We start from the raw sequence: 17,314 nt of genomic DNA on the forward strand, positions 1-17,314 counted from the left end.
GGGGTTGGTAGTGATGAGCTTGACAAAGACCCGTGTGGGGTGGATATGTGGCTTGTACATCCCCTCCTATCATGGACAATTAAAGGAACTTCTTTTATATATTGATGCTGCCCAGCTGTGATCTATTTGATAGCTGCATAGGGTGGAGACACGGACGTTTTTGAGCTCCCCCCCCCACCTTATGCGGTGACCACAGATTCTCCAGTCTGGCTCGGAAGTTTTAGCATCTGCCCTATAGTACGACCCCCGACTTTTGAGAAGATTTTCCTGGGTTAAAAAGTTGTCTTATACGCTGGAAAATACGGTAGATTCTTCTTACTAATTCAGCACTTTTGTCCTGTTTTAGATGGCCCTGCCTACTGGATTCACCTAAACTGTAACTGCTTTCTAAAACCTTTTGCCATCATGGAGACACATCAAAAGTTTTTAGAAGAGACAGTTACACTTTAACATATCCATCATTTTTTCTTTAACTCTTGTAATCAAGTGCAAGTTTCCAAGGTTCTCTCTATTGCATGTGTTTAAGAGGTTTACCAAGTTATACGGTAATCAAAAACTTTATGATCAGCTGGAGTCCAACTGCTGGGACTCCCTGCAATCTTAGGAACAAGGGGTCCCAAAAGGACCTTGAATGAATGGGAAATCATGCATGCTCGGCCATGCCATTCATTTCAATGCGAGTGTCTGAAATTGTTGAGTACATGAACTCCACAATCTCCGTCACTCTCATTGAAACAAATGGAGGAGCAGCGCATGCGCAACCTCCACTCCATTCATACAAGGACCTTTGGGATTCCTGTTCTTGGGATTGGAGGAGCTCCTAGAAGTCACGCCACAGATCATAAAGTTCTCCCCTATCCTGAAGATATGGGATAACTTCATAACTAGGCAGTACCCCTTTAAAGAGTCAATAGGTTTGGAAATTCTCCTTTATTTGATGTAAAGCCGATTTCCACTCCTGGGAAATCCACGAATCATCTGTAATTTACAGGAAAACTTAAGGCTGGGTTGACACAGGGCAGAATTGCCATGGAATGTCTGTGTGGACTTTCTGCACAGGAAATTCCACCCACGTTTTTAATCCCAGGATTAGCCAGCACAATGGACGAGATTTGCAAAATTCTCATCCACATGCTGCGGCCAGTCCAAACTGCAATAAAATTGACATGCCGCGCGGAATTCAAAGCCGCATCATGTCAATTCTTTCCCAGTTTGCGCAGCGGCCTCTAGCCTCTCTAGGGGAAAGATGGCCGTAGCAGAATGCCAACTGCGAAGCCACTCCAAAACCCGGGGGTTTTAAAGCCGCATTTTTCCGGCAGAAATCTCATGGAATTTCCATGTGGTCATTCTGCGAGATTTCTGTCCCATGGGACCCCAGCCTTAAAGTATTAAATTGCCCTGCAGTGGTACAATTTTACTGTTACCAACTAGGGCAAAAAATTTTCATTTTGATCAACAATCCTGCTTCTCCGAAAAATTAAGAAACAGGAATCTGTTCTGAGAGTCATTACCAGCCATGAAATCTAGTACAGTACCGACCTGATACGAAGAGACATGGAAAAATAGTGTAATTCCACCAAACATTACTGTATTTCTTCAATTCTCAAAGCTCTCCATCAACAGAGGGAGAGCAGCAGAGGAAGCATTTTATTATATCCATAATGTGATTGCTCTCAGTGAGAGAAGCCACATAATCTTGTAGATATGATACCTTTTACTGGCTAACAAAAATACATGATGTTACAAGCAAGCTTTCGGACCTCACAGGGTCCTTCCCCAGGCAATAATCTATACCCAAAACGGTTTCCTAAGGCTACTTTCACATAAGTATATTTTTCATCACCCCATCATCGTCATTTTTCTGTCCATAGTACAGAGTCTATTCACATGAGCACAAAGTACATGCAGATTTTAAAAACTTGTAATAAACTTTATTTTTGAAATTAAGACTTATACATAAAATAATACATTTTTGACAGGGAATGGGTAGAATTAGACAACAGTGCATAGATCTTTACATGCCAAAAGGCAGCTTAAGGCCTCGTGTCCACAGGGAAAATAAGAATTAAAATCCGCAGCGTTTTTCCCGCACGCGGATTCGCGCCCCATAGGAATGCATTGACCACCCGCAGGTAGATAAATACCCGCGGATGGTAATTAAAAAATTTCTGTAGCATGAAAAAAAATGGACATGCTCCATTTAGGTGCGGATCTCCTGCGGGGACGGCTGCCGCAGGCTTCTATTGAAGCCCATGGAAGCAATCCGGATCCGCAGGAGACCCGCGCCTGAATTAAACTCACCTGCTCCGGCGATGCAGGTCTTCCTTCGTGGCCGGAAACTTCTTTCTCCGGCCCGGCGCATGGCCCGCAGCCGGCGTGTCGAGCACATCCGCCGGGCCGAAGAAAGAAGATCCGGCCGCAAAGAAGGGAAGACATGCACGGCCCGCAGCAGGTGAGTTTATTCTTATTTTCAGCCCTCATGTCCGCGGGGCAGGAGGGACCCGCTGCGGATTCTCCATGAAGAATTCGTAGCGGGCCCGATTTTCCCCGTGGACATGAGGCCTTAGGCCTCGTTCGCACGGGCGACAAAGTCGTGCAATTTTCTTGTGTTGCCACAGTGCTACAAATCGGATGTATGTGAAGCCCATGCTTTCCTATGGCTTCCTTCAAATTAGCGATGTTTTGCGATATGCAAACAACTTGTGAGGTTTGTAGCCCACGTTTCCCTATGGAGCCTTCCTCTGTGTTGCATTGCATGAAAACACGGTTTTCATGCAGTGCGATGCAATAAACGGCTGATTGGACGAATGCTGTGATGCTCAGCCAATCAGAGGCAGCACTTCCTGGTGGCGGGTATTTTTCAATCCCCAGCCAGAGGAGACGCTGAAGACCAGTGCCGGGGACTGGGAAAAAGATGCAGTGGAGTCCCAGAAAGCGCTTCTTAGGTGATGGTTTCGACCGCTGGCTGCGGTCTTTGACAAAGACCGCGGTTAGCGGTCGAAACGATGTCACTGTATATGGGCACAATAAAGGTTCATCCAAGGATGTGAGTAACGGTATACTTTTAGTAGTACCCCTGGATGCTGCTCCTGCACGCATGGTCTGATCACATGGACCACTTATGCGATATCGCTGCGATTTCATCACAGTGATATCGTGTCGCCCGTGTGAAGGAGGCCTTAAGTGAATACTCAAAAAGACAAGTCCAACCCCTGTGAATGGCAGCCAACAAAGTTCTTTTAAGGAAGCATAAGACGATGTCTGACAAATCCTTAAGAAAAAGGGGAAAAAAAGGGACCTATACTGGCCCCAAATAATACAAAGTAAGATGTAATCAAGTAACTACAAACAAAGAATGAAACATAAGACATTAGTCATACAGAAAATTGAGGATTAATACAATAGGAACATCAGTTGACATTCATAGAAAAGAAAAAAAAAAAGAAAAAATCGCGAGGCTCACGAGTCATGGCCTAACCAATCAGATATCGGTACTAATCATACAACAGACCCACCCTATCAATACTTCACATTACATATTGAGTGAGGAGTCATAAGATATGGAATGGGGAATACCCACAGAGGAGGAGGTCTAGAGCCATCTATCCCGAATCTTGGAAAATTCCACTACATGATTTGAAAGTATGTGCATTCTTTTTGCTGATGGAAAACACCCATTGAAGTCTATGAAGAGTGCTTAACATAGGGATGAATCTGTATTGCATCAAAATGTGCATCCCTGCTTGTTTTCATATTCTTTTACACAAAAACAGGTTGGTTTTATGCTTAATGAAAAAAATCCAAAGAAATGGAAATACGGATGCAGTACTGATCCAATTTTTTCACTAAACATGAGTAGTCACGTGGTGCTGCTGGGACCTGTAGTTCTATGGAGTACACTACTGCAGGTGTGGTTGATTTGGCTGCTTATGGTACAGAGTTCTCCAGCCAGCTAATCACCTTGCACCTGTATATATACCAGCTCTTCTTGCTAGAGGGTGACAGTCATTAGACATTTCTCATCCTTCCCTCTCTTGGTGGTGTGTGTCATGCATGCTGCTTGTTTGAGTTGTTTCCCCCACCTTCCATGAAGATGGTCTGGACACCTGATCTCCCCGTTTGTGGGCTCCTTCTCCCTACCTGTTATCAGGTGCGCCCTCCACCCATCGGATGTCCTTTGTTCTGTCAGATGGATGAAGTCTGACACCATGTTCCCTGCTGTTGTCAGATGGGCAAGGGCTGATGCTCTTGTCCCTTTACCAGTGTGTGGATAATTGAACTAGCTCGTGTTTTATCTATGTATGCATGAGGTTCTGAGTGGGGTTTCCTTCTGTCAGTGAGGTGAGCAGACTTCAGGTATGAACAATGACTTGTTCAGTGTATGACTGAAGGTGTGGACTACACTCGGTGTGAACAAGGTCCTGTTCAGTGTACGTCTGAGTTGGTGTGCAAACATCTGGTGTGTATTAGGTCCTATTGTTGGTATTCCTGCTTATTCCCATCTAGGGTGAGACTAGTGTGCCTAGGTTCCAGCATGGGGCCGTCATTATTGGGACAATTGCCCAGCTTGGAGACAGGGTTACCTTTCCTAATTTAGCTGTCTCGTTAGAGTAGGGACTCACAAGATAACAAGGATCCGTGACGTGGGCTTGTAAGCTTACGTGTTTTGGCCAAAATACAAACCCATACCTGGTACATATTCGCATTACCATCTGCTTGCATACAAGTTCATTGTTAAGCATTTGGCCGCCTGGTGTTTGTGTAGGGTCTTTGTCCCAGTTGTCCCTTTGTTCCGTGCATCTTCAGTTTGGTATGAATGGTGTCTGATCAGGTATATATCCCCATATCCTTTCCCTCCAGCCTTAAATATATTGTGTTCATGCAGGCAAGATGAACAAGACCTGCATGTGAACATATCAGTATTGCAGATCTGTATTATAGACCTTTCTACAATACGCTCATGGAAAAGAGGCTTTAGACTTGGGTACCTTTTGAGTCTCGTTTTTGAGAAACAAAATGGTCTCAAGGACTTCATTAAATCCACCATATCATGCTAGTACAGAGGAACTACCCTTTGTATAAGACATCTACAGATGGGGCACAGCTGAGTTGGTAGAGTCTGATAACAGAGAAAACAGCAGCATACATGTCCACAAGGCAATATTACACAATCCCGTAGTCTTGAAATGCAGATTATACATAGTCTTTCAGAAGAGGTCTCACCATCAGACAAGGAAGAATCCGTTTGCACTTCATCAAAATGTTCCTGTCTTCCGTTTTTCTGTTTGTGTCTTTGATAGGCTCGATACAATGCAATGCAGAGGACAATCGCCCCCAGAGCTCCACAAAGCAATGTCCCTACGCCCCAAAGAGATGCCGCAGATTGTTGTTCCTTTAATATATCCTCATACCCCTCACATGATAATATATATTTGCATCCTTTTGGAGGAGGTTGTAAAGCAATTATCCCATCTTTATTCAATACCAGTTTTCCTAGTCCAGTCATTACTGCGCCCAAGGGAAGAATTTCCTCTGTTTCTAACAAACCGGTCGGCTTTTCTCCACTCAAGTAATGTCCCATAAGCTCACCAAGGCTCAAAGAGGCAGGATGAAACCGCTCGTAAACAGCTTCTAAAGTCAGACCAGTTGCACTCAATGGGTCGCATACAAGCACCGATTCATCATCACCACCATCCTCCAGAGGATGCAACTGGAAGGGGACTGACTTTACACTCTGGAAAAGTACTCGCACAAACTCTGTCCTGAGGAAACATTGCATGTTACCCGATAAATCAAACAATCATAATGAAACCTGAAAAAACTGTTATGTAACACGAAGTTTCAGATGCTTGGGACAGGACCTAAAATTTGACAGAATTTTTGAACTGTTTCTCTATGTATGAGCACACAAGCAACACTTCTTTGTACACTTTAGAAACTATTTTCTGCAACTATTCAGAAGAGAATTGTCCCGTGTAAAACCACACTTGGTTATGATGCAGACACAGATGTAAAATATGATGACCTGAAAGAAATGGCTGAGAACCTAAACATGCTGCTATGGTACTAGAAGGACTATGAGAAAAGCTGGGAAAAAAGTTACATAGAACTATTTGGTACAACTCTAAGGCCGCCTGCAGACGAGCGGAAATCCCGCCGCGGGATTTCCCGCAGGATTTCCGCCGCTGAAAGTCTGCATAGGAGTGCATTACAATACGCACTCCTATGCAGACGGCCGCGGTTTGGCCGCGCGAAATCTCGCGCGGCAAACAAACTGCGGCATGTTCTAATTTTCTGCGGGGCACGCATTCACCTGGCCGCCGGCTCCGATCTGCGCATGCGCCGGCTGCGCGGCAGCCGGCACATCAAAGAGCCGGGGCCGCCAGGCGCGGGTGAGTACGCGCTCGTCCCTGCAGGCTCTGGGGTCGGATCGCGCGGCGAGATTTCTCGCTGCCGGATCCGACCCGCTCGTCTGCAGGCGGCCTAAGGCCTAATTCCAACAGGCGGATTTCTGCCGCGTATCACTCGGCGGAAATCTGCGGCGCTGCCCCACAGCTATTAGGTTCTGTTGAACATAACAGCGCAATGCTCACAGTGCGGAATTCCACCATGGAATTTCGCCCCCTGTGAAATCACCCGCGACATGTTCTATTTGCCGCGGGCATACGCACAGACGGGTTCCATTGCAGTCAATGGAAGCCGTCCGTCACGCTATCTTCCGAAGATAGCGTGAAAACGCTTCCCCGCCCACCGACGCCCACGTCACGTTCCGCTGCCGGCGCGTCATGCGCCGACACTGGGCAGCGGATCCGGAGGCGAGTATGGGGTCTTGGGGGGGGGGAGGGGACCTCTGTAAGTTATATATAAAATTTTATAAACAAATTGAACATTAATATAACAGCCTGAATTCCAATGTATTTAAAAAATTTTAAAAAAAATGGGATCAGATCTACAGGAAATCTCAGAAATAAGCTATGCATGCTGATACAAGCATATAAGTAGTATGTAGTAGTATGCAGAAAAAGTGCAAAATACTGAGAAACAGCCACTCGCACACCTACCATACTCCTGAAAGGAGGGGTACTTCGTATTAGGCCTCATGTCGACGTGCAGAATCCTACATGGAATCTGGGCCCATGACCGCGGCGGGAGACCCTGCGTACAGGCGACTGCGTCCACATGGACCCCTCTTCTTCCAAGTTATCTGTACTGCGGAGGGTCCGCACGGCTCGTTGTTGGACATGCGCAGTGCAGTTTGTTTGTTTTTTTTAAATCTCCTGCTTTTCCTGCGGTCCATCTGGCTTGCATAGACTTCAATGAGAACCGCACTGAAATGAAGCATGGTGCGATTTGTTTTCTAGACCAAAATGGTCCACAAATCAAATCCACATGCTTTAATTCAGTTGCTGATGCCCATGATTCCCTATGGGTGGCTTGAACTGTGGATCATCCACGATTCAAATCAGCCTGTGGACATTGGACCTTATACTTCCACATCGATAAGACTTCAATAGAGTGACAGTCACAAGTTTACAGCCTATTAGTTCTGCCCACACTATTAGATTAAGGCCTCATGTCCACGGGCAAAATAGGATTTTAAATCCGCAGCGGATCACCCGCATGCGGATCCGCATCCCATAGGGATGCATTGACCACCCGCGGGTAGATAAATACCCGCGGATGGTCAATAAAAGTAAATTAAAAAAAAAAAAAAAAATGGAGCATGAAAAAAAACATGACATGCTCCATTTTCGTGCGGGTCTCCGGCAGGTTTCTATTGAAGCCTATGGAAGCCGTCCGGATCCGCGGGAGACCTAAAATAAGAATAATTGACCCGCAGCAGACCGGGAAGGTCTTCTCTTCTTCACGGCCGGATCTTCTTGCTTCGGCCCGGCGGATGTGCCTGGTGCTTGCGCGCGGCACGCTGCCGGCGTGCCGAGTACATCCGCCGGCCGAAGGAAGAAGATCCGGCCGTGAAAAAGAGAAGACCTTCCCGGTCCGCTGCGGGTAAGTTTATTCTTAATTATTCTTCTTTTCAGTGCTCATGTCCGCAGGGCAGGAGGGACCCGCTCCATGGAGTATCCATAGCGGCCCTGATTTTCCCCGTGGACATGGGGCCTTAGAGGGCTGGGCTGCACCTTCTAAGTGTACCTCACTAGTACATCAGTGTTCACCACCTGTACAAATTCAATATACCCTTTTGCCTTCTCTGTATGCTGCTAGGAATTGGGCCTTTACCTGCTCTCTGTATCCGGAAGTCTGACCATTCTCTGATTTTAAGTAGATTTGATCTTATTTTTTGTAATGCGTTTGTAATTTTAGTGTAAAGACTCACAAGACAACGAGGATTATAGTGTATTTTGGCCAAAAGATTAACTAACACCTTGTACTCATTATGTCTGAAGGATAGAGTCTAGCCTTAAGAGTCGGGGGAACCCGGGTAGGTGTACTACCCACTGCTCCACCTGCATAATGTCATGCTCCGGATGCCGCTGAGGATCAGTCCTGGACTCACCTCTAGTGTGGTATGTGTTTTTTACTAGACAGTACAGAAACGGATAGTTTTGACATGGACAAGCTTAGAAAACTAAACTCAGCTGCTCAAAAACATGCAGGTTGGTTTAGTGGCCTCACACTAAGTTTCAGGTTCCCTTTCACCCTTTCCAATCCACTGTCTGACATCCTCAGACATTCTGATTTAAAAGGCTATACAGCTCCAATTTCAGAAGACATCCGGAAGGGTATTACTGTATATTACCGTCCGCTCTGTTGTTGGGGGCCTCTGCAGCATGTCCCATACTGCAGTACTGTCTCTAGCCAGCAGATGTCACCATTGTATAATGGCAGAAAGAAAAAGCCCCCTAGGAAACCCTGAATCCAAATAGCAAAGGATTCATATAATTCATACTTGTATTTACCTGCCGCTACCCTGCACCATGGAGTTCAGGTGAGCTCTGTTCACATGAGGGCATCAGATGTATACAAATTATTTTCTTTATTCCTCCATAAAAAACTGGCGACGTTTCGCTTGATAAAGACCCTTGGACGGGTCGAAATGTCGCCAGTTTTTTTTTATGGAGGAATAAAGAAAATATTTTGGATACAGGTGATGCTGCCTAGACCATACTTTGTTTAGGATTTCTGCTTCGGGTCATGATCCAGACCTAGGCTAGGCTTTGCAGTTATTTCCCTCCTCGCCTGTTAATACGGCTTTGAAAGACACTGGGGACTCTGATTTATCCCTAAAGTGCTGCGGCTGATATAACTGTGAATACTGTTCACATGAGGGGGCTGTCACAGGTGCAGAGGGTGTCGATTTTGACTTCAAAGACAGCAAAAAAAAGATACCTAGAGGATGACTAAGATCCGTGCTTCATACTTTCCCTCCTTTTTTGATCCACAAATGGTTTTGGCTTTAATAACTGCACCAAACACGAAGGTGTGACAGCAGAGAGTGAAAGCTAGTGCCTCATCACACAGGATGTAAATGCATTTCCCAATGGCATGAGGATGCAGTTTGTATCACACAGCAGTTATTGCTTGTTTTTTTTCTGTTGCAGCTGAGACAAGACTTCCATCAGACTCTAAAAGAACAAGTCTTATAGATATCTAATGGAAGAATAGTCCCCATACTGTGGCAGCCATAGGGTGGTCACCATCTAATTTTTGAGTCCATGACCTGGGTGAGACCAGCGCTCATTTTGGTAATATTGTGTTGTGATATTAGCTAGCATTGTTACGGTTAGATCATAAAGAATATTATTTTGTCCAAAGAGTGCGGCACACATAGCGTCCTGCCGATTATGAACTAAGCGCTTTCATCTTACCAGCTTTTTGTCAGGCTGTTCCAGACAAGACAGTGCTCCACCATCTGGGTCTTCTGAATTACAGCCAGGAGATGTGGATGGTTCTGGCTGCACAGAGGCGTGCCGGCAGCTTCAACCCTTCCTGCGATAGAAACTCACTAATTAGATAAATGGATACAGTGATTATAGGTCCCTTACCAATGACAATTATCTGTAACTCTCAAAAGTTCCAGACCAGCAGATTTCCTGGTTGGAAGTTTTCAGCACCTAAGCAGATTCCAATTTTGGGATTTCCCACTCTGGGAACTTCCAAGATGCTGGCCACAGAGCATCTCCCACCTCACCAACACTAGGGTACAGTGGTCTTGGCTGACCCGCACTTTTGGTTCTACATTTGGACATTGTAGATTATTTCAAGCAGCTTAATCATTGTGTAATAAAATGAAGATGACGCCTTCGTCAAGTAAATCTTGAATGGCTCAAAGGTACTGGCAGAGTCTGGCCAGATTGGACAGTGGCAAAGACGAAAAACACTCTGAGAGCAGAGCAAAAATCTATAGCGTACCCGGTAGAGATGATCACACGCACCCAGGAATCTTAGATGTGAGCAAACCAAAGTTCCCTGAACAGCAGGAAATGGCCTCAGACCCTGGATGACCAGGGTGGGAAATGCGCTTCACGCCAAAGAGAGCTTGGTTGCATGCATGCGTGGACGCCAGGAAGAGCACGGTTTGAAGGATGAGCAAATTGTTTGTGCACCTAAGGGGACGAACGCAACTCCAAAGGCCGTAAGCTGAAGCGATGGAAGGAACGGAAATTTCGCAAGGTCCAAAATCTCCACCAAGAGGGAGCGCGCCCATTTAGGGTCAGAGCCCTGTAGGGGCACGGTGGTAAATATCCCTGGTACAGGCTCACTGACTGGTGTGGGAAGCAAGCAGCTCATACAAAGAGGCTCCAACTGACCGCATGACAATTTGGTGCAAAAACGGGGGCATGTGAAGTGTGGCACAATTGCCGTACTCTGTTTACTGGGTTCCCCATAGAATCCGACATTGTAGCTCTACGTGCAGAGGAAAAAATCCCCAACCGCAATGTGTGCACAATGTGATAGTGACAGACTAAGGGCTACAGGTGGGCTAGCGTGGAGGAGCTGCCTAGGGTAGGTCTTGCCTGGGTCCAGGAGGTCCCATCAGACCTGTGGAGCTGCACAGAAATGGCACCTGGGAAGGAAAGACACAGAAAAAGGGAGACAGGACCAAATCGCTAGAAGAGGAAATCCCACCCCTGGAAGTGGGTCTTGGCCAATCACATGGAGGTTCAATCTGAGGGCCCATCAGTGCCGAATGTATCCCCGCACCAACATGAAGGGAACGCAACAAGAGCTGGCCAGAAAGGAAGGTGGTCGAAAGAGCGCGTGAAGGTAGGAAGGGGAACCAACAAAGCAGCGAAGGCACTACACACCCGAAGAGCATCACTGCTGCCAGGAGCGATCAGAACAATTGCCGGGCCCTCAAAAGCAGTCGACACTTATCAGAAGTGTGGCACAGCCCAGGGAAGGCCACCAAAGGGGAATGATTTTCCACCCTCAAAAGATAAGCATGCACGGAGCACCCTCCCACCCAGGCAACAAGACACCTGGACGCACGCAGGGCAGGAATCCAGGGAAGCATGGGAAAGGGCAGAACACTGAGGCCAGCATCCCCCGATATCCAGCCCGATACTTCGCTGGCAGGTTACAGAAAAGTTTTTTTTTTTCTGTACCACATTGCCTTCGGGGGATAGGGAAGCCACAGAGAAGTTTGTGACAACCCTGATGTTTCTCTTCACAAGGGTAGTAGGGGGGATTCTCTCACCCCCCGAACCCAAACAGTTCAAGGGACTCTAGAATCTTGAAGACCTGCAGCAGGAAGGTCTGCCCCCTATGGACACTAAGCTAAAACTAATCTAGCTAAGTGGCTACAAGAGAGGTATAGCTGATAGGAGTCAACTCTTTCTTTGCATAGTGTCTGCCTCCTTGTGGCAGAAGCTCTAAGCTCTAAACAGCATCCCCCAATAGCACAGCTGAGAAATAATTTTTGTAATTGGGTTTTATTAAGAATTTTGTATCAATTGCCTTCAGCAGCTTCTAGTCATCACAGTATATATCAAGCTGCAGAATGCTCTTCACTAGTGGAGGGAGAACTAAGCCATCAGTCAGTCTGACATTGCGATATATAGAAGCTGCAGAAGCCAAACTGTTGAAAGTTTTTAGGACTAATTATAACATTTATTTTTAGCCAGAAGTGTCCCTGAAGGTGTACAAAGCCTTTAATGGCACTGAACATGAGGACACTGATGGTACTATTAGTGGGTCAACATGAAGGCACCATTATTTCCAGCCCTGTAACTGGAGGTACTCTACAAGATTGCATGCTCTACTAGTAGTTTGTGGCCTGCCTGGTTTGGGTTCCTGACATTACTCTAGTTCTTAAGAACCCCTTCTGTTCCTCTAGTAGATCTCCACGTATCCGAGGCTGCCACTTGTGTTTTTCCCTTTCCATCAAAGTTCAAGTATTCTTGCCCTCAAAAATTCTACAACCCTAACAGAAACCCGAGGTAGACGTGGGCAGCGGTTTTATGGGGGCATCAGGCACTTCCAGGGGCACATCTGTAACTGGCTAAGGGTGGTCTCACACCTGCCTCAGGGGTTCCACTTTCCTGCTCTGTTTGGAGAAGAAAGGGGAATCCCTGCAGCGGCATGGCTCAGTCTGCGGACAGAACCGAACAGCGCCGGACAGAGCCTATTGACCACAATGGGGTCCGTTGGCTCTCTGCTCAGCTGGATGGCTTTTAGAAGAGCTGTTTCTTGCGGTATTTTGTGCCGGATCTGCAACAGGACCACCGACCGGCCCCGGGGGGCTCAGCCCAGGCATGTATTGGGCCATGTTGAGGCGGATTTGCTGTGAGGATTTCACACTGAGAATACAAAGTAATTTACATTTTCGAACGTTTAAAACGTGCCGTTATATTGCAAAATCAGACTGCAGATTCCATCTCTTCAGCGTATCCACGGTGACCGGACAGCCTGATCTACATATAACCCACCCCTTGAGGGGTCTCGCACGTATGGATTTTAATAGCGGAATCTGCGATCGCGGGGACTCTCTGCGGTAAAATGCGGGCATTTAAAGGCATGTAATTTCGATCTTTCCTTCAAACTCGTGGATACAAACTGCATATTCCGCGAGCGGAAGAAAAGTCGCAGCGTGCACTATTATGCCGCGGACGGCCTCCATTGATGTCAATGGAGGCGTCCAACCTGCAGCCCATACGCAATACCATCGCAGGGTCACCAGCCGGTTAGGGCGGCCTTACGGTTAGGTTCACATGTAGCAGGTGGGCTGTGGATTTTGCGCTAGAGAAATTAAATCTGCAGCAGGTCTCTCCGTGAATATCAGCCTGCGCAATATTTGGGATAAGTCCGCATTAAGATCAGTACGTAAAGCAAGGCGGATTCCTCTGCTCTGGATTCTTCCGGTAGTTACGTGAACAGGCGTCGTGGGTCGCTGCGCAAGAACTGGCACTTCATCCCTCTGGAGAGAGAGGAAGCGATCACCATGGCGATGACTGTGCAGCTCACTCACCCTGCAGCACCACATAGCTCAGCTCCTCGGAGGCCTCCAGCAGGGTCCTCAGCTCTGCACCCACCTGCAGCTTAGGCGCCGTCTGTGGAGCAGAGAAGCAGGGTCAGCGGACTAAAAGACATGGCTACCAGTACGGGACAACACGGCAGCTCACCTGCATCCTCCTCACAGCAGCCTGCTGCTGCCGGTAACAGTAGTACAACACCCCGGCCAGGGCGAAGCTGCAGCCCGCACACACCGCGTCCACCGCGGACAGCTCCATGCTGCCCGCCACTACACACTAACGGGCACTTTTCAACAGCTTTACAGCTAGTTGACATTCGCTGAGGACTACATTACCCGACAGCCATCAGGGCCTTGAACTACATTTCCCGCGATGCTCCTGTCCTCCCACGTCACACCCGCGTTTTCCAACGTCACGACGCTACGTGATCCCTCTGCGTGTATCCAGCTCTGACGGCGAAGAGGTCCTGCGCGCGCATATCCCAGCATGCTCTGCGACGATAAGGCGGGAAGTAGCGGGCAGCAGTGGCCTTGTGACCTGAGGCGCTCGTCATACTGAGCCGCCTGTGACTCCCACAAGTGTCACAGAGGCAGCCGGCTGTTAAGAGGGCGCAACATTTTTTTATAGGTCGAACTTCACCTTTAACCCCATAACAGTCGCATTAAAAATTGGCAAAACCCTCCCAAAATGACAATTTTATTTTGAATTAACGTCTTGTGTAATTATATTTGGTGCAGAACGTCTTAAGTGCATTTTTAACCCCTTAGGCCTCCTTCCCACAAGCGTGACGGGGTCCGCCGCGTAATATTACGCAGTGAAGCCCGTCACGGCGCCCCCCAGAGCCCCTATACTTACCTGCGGGAGATAGCGTGAAATCGCTTCCCCGCCCACCACCGCCGCGTCACCGCCCGTCACCGCCCACCGCCGCCGCGTCACCGGCCGTGTCACGTGCACGGCCGGCCGTGTCACGTGACGCGGCCGGCCGCGTCATATGGCGACATATGACGCGCGGCGGTGGGCGGGAAAGCGTTTTTTCACGCTATCTCCCGCTGGTTACAGCGGGAGATAGCGTGAACGGACGGCTTCCATTGACTGCAATGGAAGCTGTCAGTGCGTACAGCCCGTCCTCACCCGCAGCAAATAGAGCATGCTGCGGGTGAGGACGGGAGAAATCGCGGTGCGTAATTCCGCGGTGGAATTACGCATCGTGAGCATTGTGCCATTAGGTTTAATAGAACCTAATAGCTGCGGGCAACGCAGCGGATTTTCGCCGCGAATTACGCGGCGGAAATCCGTTCGTGGGAAGGAGGCCTTAATGACATAATTTTAGAACCAGAACATTGTTTCCTCTTTTGTGTTCATAACGTCATTTTTTCATCAGTACTCAGTCCCCTGTAAAAACCCCTTAGTGACATAATTAATCAGCCTTAAGAACCAGCAAATCGTTTCCAGCGGTCATACGTTTTTTTCCGTCAGTGTAGGTGTATGAGACATTTCATTTTGTGGAACGAGCGCTAGTTTTTATAGGAACCGATTTCGAGTTACATATAATGTATTCTATTACTTTTATAATCTTTTTTTATGCCGAGGGGTAATGGTAAAATAACCCGCTCCCTCCTGCTCACTCCCGCAACACAGCGCTCTCCCCCGCCGGCACCCGAATCTTTGTCAAGTCCATAGTGCAAATAAGTGTCCTGCTAGTCGCGGACTTGGCAGAAGGGACTAAAAGGTCTGTGTGACCGCCAGATTTACCAGAGGAAGCTGTGTGCATCCTTACACTGTGTGATAGTGGTAAATCAAAAGGTAAGTCCATGAGAGAAGGGGAAGGGAAAGACATTTGTTGGCAAGCCTATAAAATATATAGACAGATAGGACTTAAAAAGACGGGAACCTTTAACTATGAGTTCTGGCAATAGTACGGGAGAAAGCACATGAAAGATATCAGAGACGCCGGCTTAGAGAAGAAAAAAAAGAACAGACAATATAGAAAACAGCTAGAGAAATAGCAAAGGACAGAGAAAGCAAGTTAGCCGTGGGGAGAGAATGTAGCAAGTTGTTGAGAAAAGCAGGTGTTTAGAATTTTGGGAGTCTTAGACCAGCAAGCTTGGGAAAGATTCAGAGATAGTCAAAAGGTTGGATAAAAGTATGTTAGACAGATGGATTAAGGCAAGTGTAGATACGGGGGTAATGGGTTATCAGAGAAAGGGAATCCTTTTATAGTCTGTGTTCCTCTGGGACATAAAGTAAGTTCATGCAGAATCTGTGGACAATTATGTGACAAATAACCATTATTGTTTGTCTTGTATGTCTTGATGTTATGTAATCTAATCTTTGTTGTACGTTTTAGTCTCTGTCATACAAGTGTAAGAAAGTTATACCCCACTCACATCTGTGGGGGCTTTTAAGAATACAAAGGTTAAAAATGCGGAAAAATGCTGCGCTGTTAGAAGCGCTTAGCATGTTGTCTTTTCTATGTGTTTAACCATTCCCCTGCCGTCTGTGTTTCATAGTCTGTGCAGAGAAATATACCTCTTATAATTACTAATGATTAATGTTGTGTAAAGTCTGAATGTTCTGGCCGCTTTCTAAAATCTGTTTCATAGAGAGATAAAATTCAAGAAACTTGTAATGAATTACGTGAATTATACGGTTTTAAAAATAGAAAACATATAGGGATTTTAAGGTATATTTTTGCTTTTTGGGTAAATGTCAGTTCTGTGATTGGTTGGACATCTGTATCACTGCTAAATGCTGTTCTCTGAGAGAATGTTCTGTAGGAGAAACACGCAAAAGCCATACCTGTACTTACACCTGCTGCCAAACTCTGCACCTTTCTGGGCCTTGTTTCATACTGCCGCCCATGGATCCACTCTGTTTCCTCTCTTATGCAACTACTCTATGACTGTCTTTCAATCATTCTTTTCTCTCTCACCCCTGAAGCTCAATTCTCAGCTCTCCACCCTTTTACACTTTACCATTTATTCTTTTCTGTACTGAATTTTCTGGCCATATGACGACAGTATTGACACAAAAGCACGGGGGACAACCACGGCCACTTGGATACTACTCCATGAGGCTGGATCCAGTGGCTCGAGGAGCTCCCTCATGTGTGTGTGCGGTGGCAGCAGTACAGGCAATGGTTGACAAATCCTCGGAGTTGGTATTGGACTACCCCCTAGTGGTCCTCACCCCTCATGACATCCGGAGCATATACACGCAAGTGCAACCCAAGCACTTATTTCTGGCCTGTCAAATCCAGCTACAATGTGCTCTTGTCATTCTTTTCAATGTTGCTACTACTTTGAACCCGGCTACTCTTCTTCCAATTAAGTACCCTAGTTCAAAGGGGGGAGGAGAAGACATAGGTGATCTAGGTATTGCAGGTCTACTATTTTTAAATTTATTTTTTTTTGCAACAAGGTTCTGATCTATTTGAAATAGAATACCAGCCTGATTGTCTAGCAGTAATCGGTGCAAGGGGTTTCAGGAGTGCCAATTCAGCTGGCAGAAACTGAACCGCTTGAGGTAATGTTTAAAGGGTTGCGATGCCTCACGCGCTTCCTTGTGCTGGAAGGTCCTGAAAGCATATTGGGAACTGACGTGATGGGACCCTTGGGATGTTGTATCGAACTTCACCCGTTCGGTGAGGCTCGTATACACCCCGGGTCTGAAAGTCACCCGACCTTCTGTCGGATGGCAGCAGACCAAGCGACACCTCTCCCTGTCCTCACTCTTATGCACGCAGAGGAACAAGTTTTTAGTGTCGTTCCTTCGAGCCTTTGGGCTACCAAACAGACGGACCTCGGCAGACTGTCAGTCCCACCGGTAATGGTTTACCTAAAGGAAGGGGAAAAAGCCCCCTTGGTCCGTCAGTACCCCCT

General features: G+C 47.0%; 1 protein-coding gene across 1 annotated transcript; it reads right to left on the reverse strand.

Annotated features, from left to right (window-relative positions):
* Positions 1–1,905: 1,905 nt before the first annotated feature.
* On the reverse strand, positions 1,906–13,812 carry LOC136627800 (mitochondrial ubiquitin ligase activator of nfkb 1-A-like). The gene is made up of 4 exons (XM_066603201.1): positions 13,584–13,812; positions 13,430–13,511; positions 9,828–9,948; positions 1,906–5,762 (listed from the first exon to the last, which is right to left on the reverse strand). The coding sequence occupies exons 1-4, from the start codon at positions 13,689–13,691 to the stop codon at positions 5,054–5,056; spliced, it is 1,020 nt and encodes a 339-aa protein (XP_066459298.1). The 5' UTR covers positions 13,692–13,812; the 3' UTR covers positions 1,906–5,053.
* Between the last annotated feature and the right edge of the window lie 3,502 nt (positions 13,813–17,314).

The sequence above is a fragment of the Eleutherodactylus coqui genome, chromosome 1 (assembly GCF_035609145.1).
Source record: "Eleutherodactylus coqui strain aEleCoq1 chromosome 1, aEleCoq1.hap1, whole genome shotgun sequence".
In the NCBI taxonomy this organism is placed as follows: Eukaryota; Metazoa; Chordata; class Amphibia; order Anura; family Eleutherodactylidae; genus Eleutherodactylus; species Eleutherodactylus coqui.